Here is a 16,808-nt window from a genome sequence, read left to right on the forward strand (position 1 = left end):
GAGAGTTTGACACTTGGGAGTTGAATTTGTTGAGATTTTTTCAGATACTTGAGACAGGTTGTGTAATTCACCCCAGCGTACACCTGTCAGCATGAAACACTGGAATAAATGGATGCTGTTTTTTTAGAAACAAGAAGTCACATGGTACTGCCCGCTAATATAAAACTGTGAAGCTGCTTTTAGGTTTAAACAGTCTCCAGGATACAAAATGCATTTAGGGGTTGCTCGATTATAATTTAAAATCAGTGCAAAAATCTCTCCAACACAAACATCAATTTAATATCACAGGGAAAAAAATCCTGCCAGGTAATGTTCAACACCAGAAATAATAATAATAATAATGTTCTAAATAAAGCTGTCACTTCAATACAAACACCACTGAAACACTGAACAGCTAAAAACAATTTATTTCCCAGGACTTTGCATAGTAAACAATGTAGAGGAACAGTTGTAGAACACCGATGATGAGTGCGTGTGCGGTTAAACATGCATGCACCATCTGATCTGAGGTAAACACAAACATACCAGGGTAGAAGTAATACTTCATGTAGCTTAAGATAAATAAAAGAGCGTTTGACACCATTTGAATATTAAGATTTCTTCAGACACTTGACATGAGTTGTGTAATTCCCCTCAGTTTACCAAATACCTGTCAGCATGCAGCACTGAAATGAATGGATGCGCATTCAGGTCAAGCTCTCACAAGGCACTACCCATACCAAGGGCATATCAGGTGTCTGATGGAAAAACTTGGTTTGGGAAGTCTAATAAGCCTTAAATATGTATAAATGACCACACTGGTGATTGACATAAGCATGCTGGCCTAGCTCCAAGTGCAAACAATCCACTAAACAAAGCAGGGATGAGACACACAAGCTCAAGAAGTAAAAAGAAACTGGAAAGATTAACGCGATTTAAATAACTGAGCTAGATATGAAAAAGCCGGCATCCTGAAAAAAGATCACCAAGAAATAAAACTAAGATTTCAAAAAGAGTTTTAAAAACTCCATACTTGACAGAGGGAAAAATAAGATGAGGGCAAAGAAAGAAAATGCTCAACATCAGGCCTGACAAATAGTTTCAAATAAAACTTAAGCATCTATGATAGAAAATATTGAAACTTCAAAAAAACATCAACATAACAAAAAACAAACAACAACTAGCACTCCCTCCTGCTGTCGACATTCATATAAATTAAGAAATCTAATTGCTCCCATATTGACCAGTGATCTTAGAATTGCATATTTTTCTCCCAATTGCCTTTTGGAGCTTGCTTCTTACTTGAAGTGACGCGCACGCACGCACGCACGCACGATACAAATAGAAAAGAAAAGTGAGGGGACAACAGGTAAAGTACCTTTCTTCATAAAACATGTAAATGGTATGAGCGGCTCTGTAGAGCTACGGTCACAAGCCTTCATCTAAGTCAGCACACAAAACTCAATACAAATATACACAACACATGAATACACAAATCAACTCCTGTTAAAATCATCCAGTCTACATTTACTTACAATAAACACAACAGTAAAAACAGCATTTCCAATGTAACACACTGCTTTTGGCTGCCATGGGAAAAACGACTTCTCAATTGTCCTGCCAGGAGTGTGATATCAGTGCAGCGATCACGACGTAAGCGGCGAGAGCGCGCCTCCTGCAGTCGTTCAGTTCCTGATGCTGAAAGCTTTGGTCTTCTTGATGTTGAGGAGTGGAGGTTTAATCTTTGGTTTGTTGTCAGTCTTGCTCTCTCGGTCTGGGGAGGGGAATCGTTGCCTGTAGATGTCTGGGTACTGCTTCTGAAACTTAGAACAATAAGAAAATTACACTTTGCTGAGTCTGCAGATTTCCAGCATTTTTGAGGATATGAAGTGACTTGTTATATCCTTGTGTGAACTTCAGGAATCTGAAGGCTACTGAAAATAGCTTTCAAGTTGAAAACACTGCAAATTGACTCAAAACCAAATATGTGTGAGTGTGTATCAAAGACAGCCACTGTTACCTCTCCCATAAGTAAGTGGGAGACTGTTTAAAACCATGGGGTTTGGCATGTTAGCTACCACTGTTACAGTTTAAAACATCACGCCATACTGAAGGAAATTTGAAACTTGATGAGAAATTCATTGGTCAAGTACTAGGGTTACAAATCAAGACAGGAAGAGGGACACTTCTTTATTCACTTTGCATCTGTGTGCAAACAGAACCAGACTTGAGGCATCGCCTGGACTTTCAGTAGACCGTTACCTGTTTCAGTTTCTTGCGTCTGTCTTTCTCACTGATGTTTTGATCTGTCACCAGGATCTCTAGCAGCTCCTCCATGGCCTTCTGAGAAGACTCCAGTTTTTGCTGTTCAAACTCAGCGCCACTGATCTGATGGCAGAACGTGTAGACCGGCAATGGAGGGCAAACCGGATCGCTTTTGTCAGTCTTTGAAACAGAGTCAATTGGGACCTGAAATCAGGACAGTACAAACATGAAGAAATCAACATGTTAACAGATTTTAAAGCTCCCAATGAAGCTGGCAGGTTCCTCCAGCAGCATGAAAAGGTGTCTTTTGAGCATTCACAGCTATCAGCTTGCTTCTGCAGTTGTATTTGAACAGACATGCAGGGTATCACTTACTCTGCTTCTTTAAGAATTAGTTGGTTGTGGTTTACAGTTTGAAGGTATACCTGTGATGTTCGTAGGTACTGTATATGGTCACTGATGGCACCAAGCAGGTACTCTGGGACTGAGAGGATGCTTTGCTGATGATCCATTAAAAATGACACCAGCCTGGTTGCTAACAGCTCATCCAAATCACACTCTTCAGCACTGCCCAGGACACAGCCTGAAAATGTGTGAACCATCTGAAATCCACAACAAACATCCAGATACACAAGTGAATAAAAGGTAAACAAACAGGGACATCATGATAAAAGAACATGACATACATGTCTGTGCTCACACTTCTTTAGGGAATGTTCAGAGTATTAGACAGGAACAAAAAATATTTGCTAGCTCCTTACCAATGTCCGGGTGCCGATAGCAGGGTGGAGGCGAGGCATGTCTACATTCTGGCTGATGCGTGACGCCATCCTCATGAGCAGCTGCAACTTCCTGCGGGAGGCGGGTGGAAGGAGGAGGGTGCAGAGCTGCAGGGCCTCGATGGCTACACGTTCACACTGAGGCTGGAGAACGCCTACATACAGGAACACCGTTAGAAAGTCACGCACACGCAAGTAAGTGTTTTCAGTCAAACTGAAGAACCACACTTCAGCACCACATTCATCCATTGCTACGTCACACTTGCTAGACTACACAATGAATGGATGAATGAGAAAATGAATCGACTACAGCTATGGTGTGAATTGAGGCAGGTAAAGCTTGTGAACATGACACTGCAGCACGACTGTCATCCAGGAATGAAGGACTCCTATGCCATCTTCCTTTTAGACTGTTTCTATAGATTTTAATGAAATCTGGGGGTCTGTATGAGAAAACAAGCACTATTTATCTGGCTAAACTGTGCTGCAGCTACATGATCTGTGAAACAGACTTTTGCCTTTTTCCTGTTGTTAAATGTTAAAGGTCAACTGCTGAATACAAAAACAGAGGCCATTTTCTGGAACTGGCCTTCCTGCTTTGAGTGAGGGAACAAACTGGAGCTAGTAGGGGTGAGATGTTAGATGAGGTTAATTTGATTAGACATAGACACAGAGACAGGTAGAGGTGAGAGGGTCTTACTGTGCTCATTTTGGTTTTTGGGGGGTTGGGAGTTGCCGGCGGACACAGACACAGGCGCTTTGAGCAGTGAAACAGGTTGTGACAGGTGGGACACTTCCAGAGAGCTGAGGCAGCGGCGAACAGCAGCAGGTGCAGGAAGCGTCCAAAGGTTAGAGGTGCTGGAGGCCGGTCTGGGTCCTGTAGCAGCATTAGACCCTTGTGCTTTGGTTGCAGCAGATGAGAAAGAAGAAGGGAAAGGACGAAAGGAGGAAGAGAAGGGATGACAGGAAGATAGTGATGGAGGATGTGAAGCTGAGGAAGCCTGACACTGACTGGAAGGAGAGTTTACACTGAGGCAGCTTGCTGCTCGACCCTGCCACTTAAGCTCTTTGACATCTTCCTCCCTGGTCTCTATGACGATGTCCAGGCAGCTGCTGAAGCTGTGAGGCCGTAAGGAACGAGACCTGTGTGAAGCTGACAGTCCAGCCAAGGGTATGACAGACAGCCTGTTTCTGGCTGTAACTCCTGGAGCGTTTTCAGAAGTAATGGGTGCTGGTTTGGACACAGATGTCCCGAATGAACGAGTGTGAGGTGTTGTGATGGAAGAGCTGTCGTCCTGGCTCCTGCTGCTATAGGCAAAGGATGCCAGGCTGTCACTGGACTGAAACAGCTGTTGTCTAGTAAGAGGGGCAGAGTCATCCAGGATTGTTTCCAGGGAGCAACTCCTTGTTTGAGGTCTTGTGGGAACAACTGTACTGAGGCTGATGCAGCTGCCTCCTAATGGGCCGTCATCGGCACCGCCGCCTCCTTTCAGTGCTGCCAGCCGGGACTGAAGTTTCCCACCAATTACCTCCCTCATGGGGGATTCTGTCTCGTCGCATGTCCCCTGTCTGAGCAGCGACAGGAGGAGACACTCCGTGGAGCGAAAAGACGACTTGGCTGGAGGGGGGACTGCAGGAAGGTCTGATTTCTTGCGCTTCAAATGCTGGCGCATAGAAGGCGCTGCAACGTAGCCGCAGAACACTGAAAGTGAATGAAGACATGGAGAAGGGGGGCAGAGAAAGCCAAGGGGGCAGGCAGGGTGTCAGTGCAAGCAGACAGCAAAGGGGAAGGAGAAGGTTTAGTTAGTTCAAACCATTACTGTTCATACAGCTGATCAGGCACAACAAAAACAAAAAGTGCAGCAGCTCACATCACAGTTAGGATTCCACAAACAACCAAAACTTCTGTTAGGGGGTCACAAAGCACTGTTAGAGCTCAAACACTCAACTCACATTGGAGACAACATGTCAGAAAAGACCTGCAGCCGAATTTGATCCTAACACAACACCAACATGTAGATTCTGCAAGGCCTAAAAGATTAACAGGAAGCAGCAAACCCACCTAGAACATTGATAAACAGCTCATACAGTTCATATGTGAGCAGTGGCTGTGGGAGGCTGTAGAAGTAATCGGACACTGTTTTGAAGACATCTCTTTCAAAGCCAGGATAGGATTGTTGTGTGCCGTTGTACTTTGGCCCTGGAAATAAACACCATGTTACTGCAACTGTAACAACACTGAATAATATCTTCAGTAAATAGATCCATTAAACCACATAAAAAAAATCTATTAAAAAAATAATAATAATAATAAAAAAAAAGCTTTTTCCTTTTAAAACTGTTAATGCAGGACATAGTTGCAGCTACTCACAATTGGCCAGGCTCCTCATGGCAGACAGAACCCAGTCTGGAAGGTCATCTATGGAGGCAGTTCTAATGTTAGACTCTTTGTTGGTTTACAGTATAATGAGTCAAACTCATTTAAGTTCGAGACCTCTGGATTAAATTATGTCCAGACTTTTTGGTTCAAAATTGCCCAGAAACACCACATTTTCACAGATACTTTTACCTGAAGAAAAAAAAATTTATTATGTTGTTTTGGCCTTTTACACTGGAGAATGGCACTTCTAGGACTTTAGTATGTGGTTCAAAGCACATCCTTATGGTAAAAAGTATTTTTTCAAAGATGAGGTCTTTATACATAAACTATCCTGTACATTTTTTTCCTTTATACTGGTGTGTGAACCTACTGGTCTTGTCGTCCAGTGTGACCACTCCGTGTTTGTTGACTTTGGTCATATTGTGGATGATGTTCTGTGGATTCACATAACGATGGTCTAAAACCTCGTCAAGAGATGGAACATCCAGAATCCTCTGAAGACTGAAACACATACACAAGTTTTAGATATACATGGAAGTCTTTCTCATTTTTTTTAAATTTTTTTTTGCACAGAATGGTTTTTTGGGGGGTTAGATTTGTGTGTTTATACTGGGTCAGCGTGATGTCTCTCCAGATCTCCTGTTCATCCTCCACTGTCAGCTCTCGTCTCTGTTTCTGCTGCTCTTCTTCTGGCTGATTGTCGCCTTCCTGCTGTATTCGGAGTGCAGGATCCACATTTTCCTGAAACACATGTACGGAACAAGGACCAACATCACAGAGTGAATCTTATTTTTTTTTCTATTAGTGCAAAACTGCATCTATGAACTTGTTTTTCTCTCAAATGCAACATATTATTGTTTTAAATTGAAACAGTGATAAATCTAACTCACCTGGGTTTCTTTCTCCTGCCTTCTTGTGCTTCTAAACCTGAAGAAACCTTCTTTGTCCTTGAATGAAGGTCTCTTTTTTATGGATCTGGACTCTGAGGCTGGAGCTGAACAGGGGATGGGTTTCAGAGGAGAAGTGGAAGGAAACCTGTGGACAAAGAAAACAAAACCAAAAAAAAAACAGACTGCTTGATGCTGTGTGGAGCACAATCAACATATTAAGCCCCGTTTTGTTAAATAATCCCCAAAAGCACATTTCTGCCAACAGATTACCTGTACAGCACATTGTTGTCCTCCAGGTCCTCTGTTCCCCAGCGTCCCTTTACATCTTCAATCACATGGTTCTTCAGAAACTTCTTTAGAAGCTGAACTGTCTGTTGCCTGGTAACGTCGGGGCCAAAGTTGCTGTTGTTACAGAGCAGCTGGTGCAGCCAATCAACAGCAGCAGAAGCAGTGAAACAGGAAGCATAGTGCCTGAAGTTCTGGCGATGTTTCCTGAGGGGCATGCCAGCCCGAAACAAACGTGTCACCTCATTCCACTGAAACAGGACACGCACAGTTCAAGCAAGGAAACAAGATAACAATGTGTCATACGGTACAGAATTGCTCCATTGGAAAGCTGATAAAAGTGCACAACAATATAATGACAATTGACCGTGAGAAGTAACAGTGGGTAAGACAGGACGCTTCTACTATAGAGAAGATCGCTAAGCTGTAATTAAGCCAGCACAGGATCTGCTGATTCAGATGCTGGCAGATATAGCCAAGCGTTGGTACACATTTCATCAACTGGTAGCTCATTATGCACAAAATTCAAAAAGCATGTGCAGCGTTAAGACCAGTTTTACTTTAAAACAAACTATTTTGGTTTCTGCAGGCATATTGCAGATTCAGGAATCACAAGACCAATGACCTGCAGAAGTCACTTAAGTTGTGAAATAAATTCCTGCACTGATGGACTGGAGGTTTGACAGCAACCGGATTGACAGGTGATCTATCCTTTAGGTCCACCATTAAAGGTGAATGTTAAATGGTCTGTATTTGTATAGCGCTTTACTAGTCCGTAAGGATCCCAAAGCGCTTTACACATTCAGTCATCCACCCATTCACACACTGGTGATGGTAAGCTACATTGTAGCCACAGCCACCCTGGGGCGCACTGACAGAGGCGAGGCTGCCGGACACTGGCGCCACCGGGCCCTCTGACCACCACCAGTAGACAACGGGTTTAGTGTCTTTCCCAAGGATACAACGACCGAGACTGTCCAAGACGGAACTCGAACCGGCAACCTTCCGATTACGAGCGATCGTGAATTTTCTTTTTTAAAAACATATAAACACAGTTTCTTTAAGAACCATATTTGTCAGCCCTATGACACCTGCGCATCTGTTACACTTATACAATAACAGAGTAATCGAGCAGCCATGGGACGTTAATTGCAAACATTATTGGTTTAGGATAAGGATTGATCTTAATGAATGAACTAATATTTGTAAACAGAATTGCTCTAAATATTCCAATTCCACCATCCCAGTGAATTTCTTTTATTAGAAACTCAAATATGTGAGTGTCTATAGCTCACTGAACAAAGGTTGTTGACATATATATTTAAAAGACATCACCGCATATATTGGATTAAAATCACATCAGTGTCGTTAATGAAAATTCGTACTTTGAGGTCCAGTTTTCAAACGCCATGTAAACTAATCGGTCTCGTTAGCTGGATTACAGGTGACGTTTGTTGCTGAAACAAAGTCATGAAGATGATATTAAATCAGAGAGAGCCACAATTTTGCAACGCTGAAACACAGAGAGGATACTTTACTGTGAATTTCTTGCAGTATTGCTTTTAGAGAAGCCGGCAAAACGCGTGTGTTTAAAAGCAGCTGCAGCTCAGTTTAGCGCTTCCGTTGATGACGATCTTACACTGGGTAGCTAGGTATTAGCTAGCTCGTGAACTTTAACTTACCAATTTCGTGGCTCGGTACGGTCCAGGGCTGATAACATGAGAACTCATATTTATCACGGAAGGGCAGCGCTAAGGGTTTCCTTCATTCGCTGTAGCGACGGATACTATCCATCACTCGAAGAAATATTTACGCATTTCTCGCTACAACCTTTAGTTTAGTTACGGAGAAACTCTCCACAGCCTGGCAGCTCCCCATCTGTTCAAAATTACGAGCCCTGTGCTTCTGCCACCGGATTGGATGGACGTTCTGGTCACGTGACCAGCCTCTAACGGAAGAGGGTGGAGGATCAAAACAAAAAGTGGACTGTGGGGTATTTGGTAGTAAGGCTATTTGAAAATTCTCCCAGTTGACACTAAATTTAGGTCTACAGTTAGTTACAGCTGTGTCAGCTGTAGAAAATGACTGTATTGCTATATGCTGAAAGGCCATGCAGGTGTATTTCCTCGTGTGCTACGGTACCCTTTTCTTCAGTTTTCGTTACATTGCGCATTCTTATATAATAATATTCATTAAATCACCGGCACGTAAGCTGTTAAAGTTAATTCCAGGAATTTCCCACCTCTATCATACGCTGTATTTGTGTTTTAGACCTGAAGATTCAGTAATTATAAGCCAGTGGTATAATGCATTTGTTATCTAGATGCCAATTTAAGATTTGTATAATTATACTTGTAAACCAATGCAACATCTAAAAGTATGCCTTTGACTGTTGCACTCTGATGGCTCTTAAAAACCTCATTAATCTTTGCTTTTAAACGCACTGGATGCTCCTCCTCAACCAAAAACTCAAACATATTTGACTACAAAGCCCAGCTACAGAACCAGGCTCATCACCAGAGCCTATATTTAAACTTCATGCTCTTTGCACATGGGTTTCTATTTAAAAGGTTTCTAATAAAAATAATTAATAATTATACATTTTATATAAAGATGTGAGTGTTTTACTGTTCGGACTATCCTTCTGTTCCAGCCTGTCTTAAGTGAAGGAGCAAGTCCTCCTGGGGAGGCCTTTTGCATTCACTGAGGCATGGAATTACATTAGCATATCTTTAAAAGCACTCTGTAGGGGAAATCATTTACAGCCACAAAGAGATGAAAGACAAAAAAGACAGTGGGTGTTAGAGACAATTCTAAAGGGATAGATACCAGGAGGATGTGGTTGACTCTGCCCACACAGTAATGATTCCTTCCACTTGCCTCCGAAGTTGGGAGTTGGAAGTGACATGAGTCCTAGACTGAATGCTTGGCTTTCTATCCTAATGATAGAGCCTAGTCAATGCTCTGCGATTGGCTCATTTAGCGAGTCACAAAAGCTCAATAGTAGCAGTACATATTGAAGCTTTTACAGTTTTACTGATGTTTACTTGAACTATCACCATCTTGGTTTGTTAAGTTGGGGTTGGTGGAGCTGCTCCAATTTTCTGAGTGGCAAGATATTTCCTATTTTATGCACCCTTGTATTTTTACAGTTGCATTTTTTCTATTGGTATTTGACATTGAAAATATCTGTGGCTCATTTGATGGATTATGAGATGATAACTTTTATTCCCCAGTGGTTCCCAAACAAGATTTCCAGACAATAATTCCCCCCCAATCCTCTCACACTTTTTTCATGCGTTATCTGCTATCCAGATGTTCAGGCCACAAAGGCCCTAAAAGATGGGCTCCATAGATCAAGTCAGCAGACTAACTGAGGAAATCAGAGACTGAGATATAATTTGTCTTGGTTCCCCTTGAAGGAAGCCAGTCTGCAACTGTAACCCACCTCTGATGCACAAAGTAGACAAAACTAACATCATATGGATGAGTTACAACAGTAAAATGCTGCTTTTGGATTGCTGCATAAGTGAACATAGCTACAGCGAGGGCCTTGAGCCACTCAGGGAGAGCTGGGTCAGGAAGGGCATTCGGCATAAAAATGCCAAATAAAATGCATAGATCACTAAAATGCATCAGTGAAGGCAATCTACAGTAATGTCATATATAACAATACTTGATAGGGGTCCTTTTCAATCATTTTTAAGATTTAAGTTAGAATTCTGGGTCTGCTGTGTATGTGCTGAAAAGTGTAATATCGAGTTTCTGCTTATCATTATAGTTATTATTTAAAAAACTGAAAACGTTTCATTCACTGCGTAATGAACTGATTTAATTCATTCCCAGCCGAGAAGACTGTATTTGTGTCTTTACTGTATGACTTGAACGGAAATCGACAAGCTGTTGCTGAAATAATGAGAAAGGCTGCCCCCAGCTGGGCACAATAGGGAACTACTGCATTTTTGGAAACCTAGCCACTCTTTGGTAATTTCAGTATTTTTGTTTTTACGCTTGTTTAAGATAAGAGATAAGATAAGATAGAACTTTATTAATCCCTCGGGTGGGTTCCTCTGGGAATTTCGATTTCCAAAAAGCACAGCACCGACAGAAGTTACAGTTACAGAATGTTATATATATATATACACACACACACATATATAAATACAGAGACAAATATAAATAAAATATACAAAGGGGATAAATAGAATAAATAGGAATAAAAATAAAAATAAAAATACAAGTGAATTGCACATTTCAAGTATTGCGGTCTATTGCACTGTTGACTATTTACAAAAAGTATTGCACAAGGTATTGCACAGTGAGGTGAAGAGGCACTACAGCTTAGTTGTTCCCCCCTCCTTTGTCCTCCTGTTTCCCCTCCCTCTCCCCTCCAGAGAGGAGTTAAACAGTTTGATGGCGTGTGGGACAAAGGAGTTTTTAAGTCTGTTAGTTCTTGTCTTGGGGAGAAGCAACCTGTCACTGAACAGACTCTTCTGATTGTTTATGGCCGTGTGCAGAGGATGTCTGGCATTGTTCATAATGTCCATCAGTTTCTTTAATGTCCTTCTCTCTGCCACTGTCACCAGAGTGTCCAGCTTCATGCCGACCACAGAGCTAGCCCTCCTGATCAGTTTCTCCAGCCTGGATGAGTCCTTCTTTGCTGTGCTGCTCCCCCAGCACACCACAGCATAGAAAAGTACTCCAGCAACCACCGACTGGTAAAACATCCTCAGGAGCTTCCTGCAGATGTTAAAAGACCTCAGCCTCCTGAGGAAGTACAGTCGGCTTTGGGCTTTTTTATACAGGTGCTCTGTGTTGCATGACCAGTCCAGTTTATTGTCCACCCACAGCCCGAGGTACTTGTACTTGTTGACCACCTCCTCCCCCTCTATCTGAACCGGCAGTGGACCTTCTCTGGACCTCCCGAAGTCCACAACCAGTTTATATGTCACAAAGACAAACGGGAATATTTTGGGGTATGCACTCTTCACTATAGTATTTGATTTTATTCTGTACAGCTGTGTACTGTATTTATTCTTATTATATTCAAATTTTTGCTACATAACTTTTGCACTGTCCACTTCCTGCTGTGACAAAACAAATTTAGTTTTGTAATAAAGGTTATCTTATCTTATCGTATCTTAGAGAGCGAATAAAGATCTTACAAGTGTTAAGGACGACAGCCAAAGTGCTAGTTAAAGTTGGTTTCCAATTACAATTCAGTTATGTTTTTTTTACTTCCTAGTTCAGAAATAACTTAAAATATGTCTGATCCGACAGGATTTGTGTTACTTTTTTTTTAAATAATATTTTTTGCAGGGAAAAATCTGCCGTGACCCGGATTCGAACCGGGGTTGCTGCGGCCACAACGCAGAGTACTAACCACTATACGATCACGGCGAGCTATCCGTGGGATGAGAAGCACGAGTCGTTGACAGAACCCCTATGCTCGCATAGTGGTGAAACACTAAAATCCTATTAATTATGGCCAATACGGGACCAACAGAAAAGTCATTTAGAAATTCGAATTACAGTTTTTATCAGACTTTGCTGAGCGAGCAGCAAGTTACTTCTAAAACGGTGAGAGACACGTTTGCGGTCTGTTTGCCTATGGCTCTACTTTCTTCACGTAGTAGAGTGGACATATTTTCTGTGCCTCGTGGTGTGGGCGTAGCCTACGGCGTTTTAAAAACGTATTCGCTTGCTGATTGGTCAACCGTCGTGTATTCATACGGATTCAATGCATTCTCTTTACCCATTGGTTACGGGGTCGTTATCTCTCGTTTATAATTGGTTCAATAAACAAGACGTCCGAATTTCAAACTAGATTGTCTGTCAGTGTGTTGTCGAAGGAAGCGAGAGTGAACGTTTGCTAGCTAACAAGTGTTGGGTCTAAACGGCCATTTGGAAACAGTTAACATGTAATTAATGTTAACTAAGCTGTTTTTTTCTAATTCATTTTATAAGCTACAAGATTGACTTTATTAATTACAAATGGCACAAGGCGTACATTCGGGACAGAGAGGATTTTTGGACTTCAGTCCAACAAGGAGAGACTACACAGACAAAGAGAACGATGTTCCTGTCCTGAGTTTGATCCAGTTTTCAAAGGCTCCTTTCGTAACCTTTGGGTCGGTTAAGCTGGGTACCTCCAAGTCGGCTGTTCTGAGGATTGAGAACCCTACAGAGTATGCTGCAGCGGAGGTTTCTGTTGATAAGATCCCCTCAAGTAAAGGCTTTTCAGTGGACTGCAGCACGTTCAAAATCCAGGTATGTTTTAGCTTATACAGAAAATACACGAGTACCCATTCACACACCAGATTCCAAACTCCACGGGGATTTTCATATCATTAAATACACTCTTAAAGATTTCTGTTTATAAGAGTCGGTCCTTGTTTCCAGCCTGGGGGCTCATTCACTCTGGTGGTGACCTGGACGCCAACCGAAGAAGGTGGGATCAGAGAGCTAATCGTCTTAAATGCCAGTGGTGTCCTCAAACACCAGGCTGTCCTGCTGGGGAGAGCAGAGGCACCAAAAAGGAAAAAGGTAAGCATCCACAGCTTTACACGGAGGCTCTTACAGCTAATGTTACTCTCAGATAGCTGAAGTTTTTTTTTCCGCCTTCACTTTGCAGTATGTTTTGATGAGCAGCTGCCAAGTAAGAAAGCAGCAGTGAAGACATTATTTATTCCAAAATACACTGTTAATCATCGGAGGTCACGTCAGTCACTAAACAGAAGTGAAACCATGTGAAAAGTAAAACAAAAGCATTTTTAGATCAAGACAAGTTGTTGGATATGAAATATGGTCATTGATCTGTAAATTGTAATGTGCACGTAATGACAGACTCAGTGAAAACTGAGATATATTTATATCAGGATGTTCATCATTGTGTTGTGTCTGGCTTCAGCTTTTTTTTTTTTTTTAATTTTAATGTTGCCTATTGTAACAGTGTTTTTTAACATACATTGCATCCACTGGCCTGTCTCACTTGAGGTTAAGTTAGGCTGTATGTGAATGAATGACTTTAAGCTATTTTAGGTAAAGAATATCACATTTGACCTCAAATGAGAAAATGCCTTGCCTTTTTTGTACCAACAGTAAGATACAAAAGTAAGGCTTTTGGTGATATTTGGTGAGTTCAGTGCAGTTGTGATGTGTGCTTTCAGTAATAACTGGTATGACTCTTTAGTCTGATTATTATGAGGCAGTTATAGCCTTAACTGGAGGCCTAGCTTATATGATTTGTTTTGTAGGCTGCAACTTTACACATCATTGAAAATGTGTGTGTTTTCAGAAGACCTTATGGGACACAATCAAAAGCAAGAGAGAGGGTGAAAAAATGACAACACTCAGAAGGAAGGTCGAGCACCCCCCTCTCAAGATGGCTGCCAATAAAACCTTCCAAGTGTCTCGAAATCCACAGTACAAACGAGACAAGCCACGCAGCCCGCTCGCTTCACTTAACGAGGGCAAAGGTGCCATAGAGAGGTCCCTAATCAAGCACAGCCCCGCTGGGGATCGCTGCCTGAAATCAGACAAGCAGAAAGCCTTAAATCTGAGCCAGGAGCAACAGTCTCTGGTCTTGCCAGAAAAGGAGAACGTCCAACAACTTAATAGGAACTCTCCGCTGGTTTTGCTTGTCCCGGCTGCACAGGTGGTAGACTCTGGTAGCATGTCCGCGAGCCCAGATGTCCTTGCAGGAAAACCTGAAAACAAAGATCTTACCAAAATCCTCAACAGGACGCTGTCGCCAATTGGGACGCCAGAGAGGTTTAAGAAGCTCATGCCTTGGATTGAGTCAGAAATCCCACTCCCTGCTACTGCAAAGTCTGCAGCTGCTGCTGCTGACAGTGAGTTACCTAGAAGCCCCCTCCCGTCTTTGAAAGAGGCCCTGTTTCTCATCGACTCTGATCTGATCGATGTTAACACCAGCCCTCCAGATAATAATTCGAGCTGTAACTTTTCAGATTCGCTCGAATCTAACAGTGAAAAACACGGCTGTCGACCTGACACAGATGTCCTCAAAGCGTCATCTGGTAGCCCTGAGCTGTCAGAGTCCAGTGAGCCCAGACTTACTTTCTTTGTCAGCAAAAAAGCAGAGAAAGTGAGAGAGCTGTGTGTTTCGGAGGCTGATAAACTTCCTGAAGGGACAAAAAAAGGTTCTTTCACCTCTGCCACAGTGACAAAGGGTAAGGCACCGGTGGAGGCAAATGGTTCAAGTGGAAGGAAAATAAAGAAGTCACGACGAAGGCTCCTGCAGAATACGCTGGAGCTGTCTGATGGCAGCTGTCCGTGTGAGTCAGGTCCAGAAAGTCCTAGCCTTCCTGTCATCGACTCGGACAAAGGAATCAGCCCGTGTGATGACAAACCTCAGGTCCCAGAGTTTATCTTCTCCAGCACCAGCCCGAGGCTCGCTGCCTCACCTGCACCCATCACCTTCCCTGTCTCCTCCCCTCCACCTGTGGCTCCTTCTCGCTTTTCTTTCTCAGTAACGTCCCCACCTCATTCAGTCCTTGCTCCTGTTGCTTTTACCGTCGCCTCTCCAACACCTGTGAGCTCATCTTCTCCTCATCATCATGACCTTTTGTCAAAATCTAAAGTGTACGAGAAGCCCCTAGCAGTTTTTACACCTCCTCATGTTCAGGAAGACTTGTTTCCCGTTAACGTAGTAGCGAAGAGCAAGAAGAGGAAGAGTGAGGAATTTCTGAAAACTGATGGGAAGAGTGAAGATGACAGGAAAACCAAGCAGGTAAAAAGGAGCAAGGTAGTTCCTGGGAAAACCGAGCCCTCCCGATCAGTCCAGGAGAGGAGAGGTGCATCACAAAGGCAGAGAACATCAGGTGAGCCTCCTTCAAGAAGGTTGTTCATGTCTTTGTTGAGTTGGAGGCTGTAGCTTGTGTGTCTGCTGTTTTAGATATGCTTTATACTAACAGCTCTATTATGTTCAGAGAGAGGAGGAATAAAAAAATCTAGACTATATCTCCACAAACTTTAAATCAGCTCCTTTTGAATTGTTTAAGCTACTTATGCTCAACACATTTGTTTTCTTTTTGTATCACATATTTATTTATTTATTTCACTTTCAATAAAAGGGTTGCTGGTGATAGTGATATATGGCTCATGCCAGTATCGGTTGATGTTGGTATCAGCCGATGTTGTCCTTGCTGACTGATTATTAGTGGATGTCACTGGCGGATATTTATCTGTCACATCAGTTTTGCAAACTGGCTACAAAACCAGAGACAGTTCAGTTGATTTTAAAAAGATTTCATTCCCTAAACAAAGGGCTAAATGACAGACAGAAAAAATTAAATTTAGCCATCCATCATGGGAAGCTGGAGTTTCTCTCAGTCTGTCACAGGGTTGTAAAATAAAATAAGAACGGAAAAGATATCGTTATTTTAAACTTTGGTGCTGGACTCGGAGCACGGGGTGTTATTTTCAGGCCGTGTTTGTAATATTGGCAGTTTGAAGGTGAATAACCTGCTGACGGTTAATGTCCTTATATTGTGGATTTATTGAAGTCTGATGCAATTTCTATCCCTCCCCGTAGGCTCAGTTCGCTCAGTGACCGCATCATCTCTAAGGACTATGAAGTCTGCAGTTCCCGCCCAGGCTAAGCTACCACACTCCAAAGCAGTCTCACAAGGTATACAGGAATATGTTGAAAAATTGGGGTTAAATAATGCTTATAATCCTTTCTGCACTGTTACAAAAATGGATATTCGTACAGCTCAGGGCTAAAGTTTTAAGTAATAAGTTAGCTTGCATACAAGTCATTCGTACGAGCTAAAAACTCTTTTCCTTGACTTTGATAGGAAATGTACCATTGGTGGGGAAAAAACAAAACAGCTTAATTAAAAGGATTGGAAAAGAGTGTGTTTAGCCTATAAAGTGACATGAAGTGCTATCATCTATCTTAATCACTTATCCAGTTCAGGGTTGCAGGGGATGGACGTAGTCCTGCTGTCACAGGGTGAATGCCAGGCTGACAGGTTGCCAGTCAATCATTTAGCTTTTTCTTATTATGGTTATCAGAGATGCTTTGAGTCACTTCATTCAATAAGCATCCTCCTTAAAGAAAATTGACTACTCCATCACAGCCATAAGACCAACACAGATTATTTTTATCTGTGTGAGTCCAAAGATAAAAGTATGGAGCTGGAAAAGGGCATAATATAACACATATAACATAATATATGTTTAACTGCAGCAAAGAACCAAATA

At 42.2% G+C, this 16,808-nt stretch overlaps 2 protein-coding genes and 1 non-coding gene across 4 annotated transcripts in view; 1 reads left to right on the forward strand and 2 right to left on the reverse strand.

Annotated features, from left to right (window-relative positions):
* Window positions 1-289: 289 nt before the first annotated feature.
* On the reverse strand, window positions 290-8,480 carry depdc1 (DEP domain containing 1). 2 transcript variants are annotated; one of them, XM_085252336.1, is made up of 12 exons: window positions 8,261-8,480; window positions 6,564-6,829; window positions 6,294-6,438; window positions 6,014-6,144; window positions 5,774-5,904; window positions 5,395-5,442; window positions 5,086-5,223; window positions 3,724-4,725; window positions 3,006-3,178; window positions 2,670-2,846; window positions 2,242-2,448; window positions 290-1,802 (listed from the first exon to the last, which is right to left on the reverse strand). In XM_085252336.1, exons 1-12 carry the CDS (start codon window positions 8,306-8,308, stop codon window positions 1,665-1,667), a joined length of 2,604 nt encoding a protein of 867 aa, XP_085108462.1. In that variant the 5' UTR covers window positions 8,309-8,480; the 3' UTR covers window positions 290-1,664. The 2 variants fall into 2 exon arrangements, with proteins under 2 accessions (XP_085108462.1, XP_085108463.1); XM_085252337.1 differs by lacking the exon at window positions 3,724-4,725.
* Window positions 8,481-11,906: 3,426 nt separating this feature from the next.
* Window positions 11,907-11,978, reverse strand: trnah-gug (transfer RNA histidin (anticodon GUG)). The gene has a single exon. It is a non-coding gene; the product is annotated as a tRNA-His (tRNA).
* Window positions 11,979-12,394: 416 nt separating this feature from the next.
* The window catches only part of aspm (assembly factor for spindle microtubules), a 28,291-nt gene continuing 23,877 nt past the window's right edge, over window positions 12,395-16,808 (forward strand). Inside the window, exons 1-4 of the mRNA XM_085251655.1 lie at window positions 12,395-12,848; window positions 12,981-13,124; window positions 13,876-15,421; window positions 16,135-16,230. Of these exons, the coding sequence (XP_085107781.1) occupies window positions 12,573-12,848; window positions 12,981-13,124; window positions 13,876-15,421; window positions 16,135-16,230 (2,062 nt within the window). The 5' untranslated portion in view covers window positions 12,395-12,572. The remainder of the gene's footprint in view (window positions 12,849-12,980; window positions 13,125-13,875; window positions 15,422-16,134; window positions 16,231-16,808) is intronic.

This window comes from Mchenga conophoros, linkage group LG17, assembly GCF_057382185.1.
Source record: "Mchenga conophoros isolate Kocher_MC1m ecotype Shallow Benthic linkage group LG17, M_conophoros_male_GT1.1, whole genome shotgun sequence".
NCBI classification, from domain to species: domain Eukaryota; kingdom Metazoa; phylum Chordata; class Actinopteri; order Cichliformes; family Cichlidae; genus Mchenga; species Mchenga conophoros.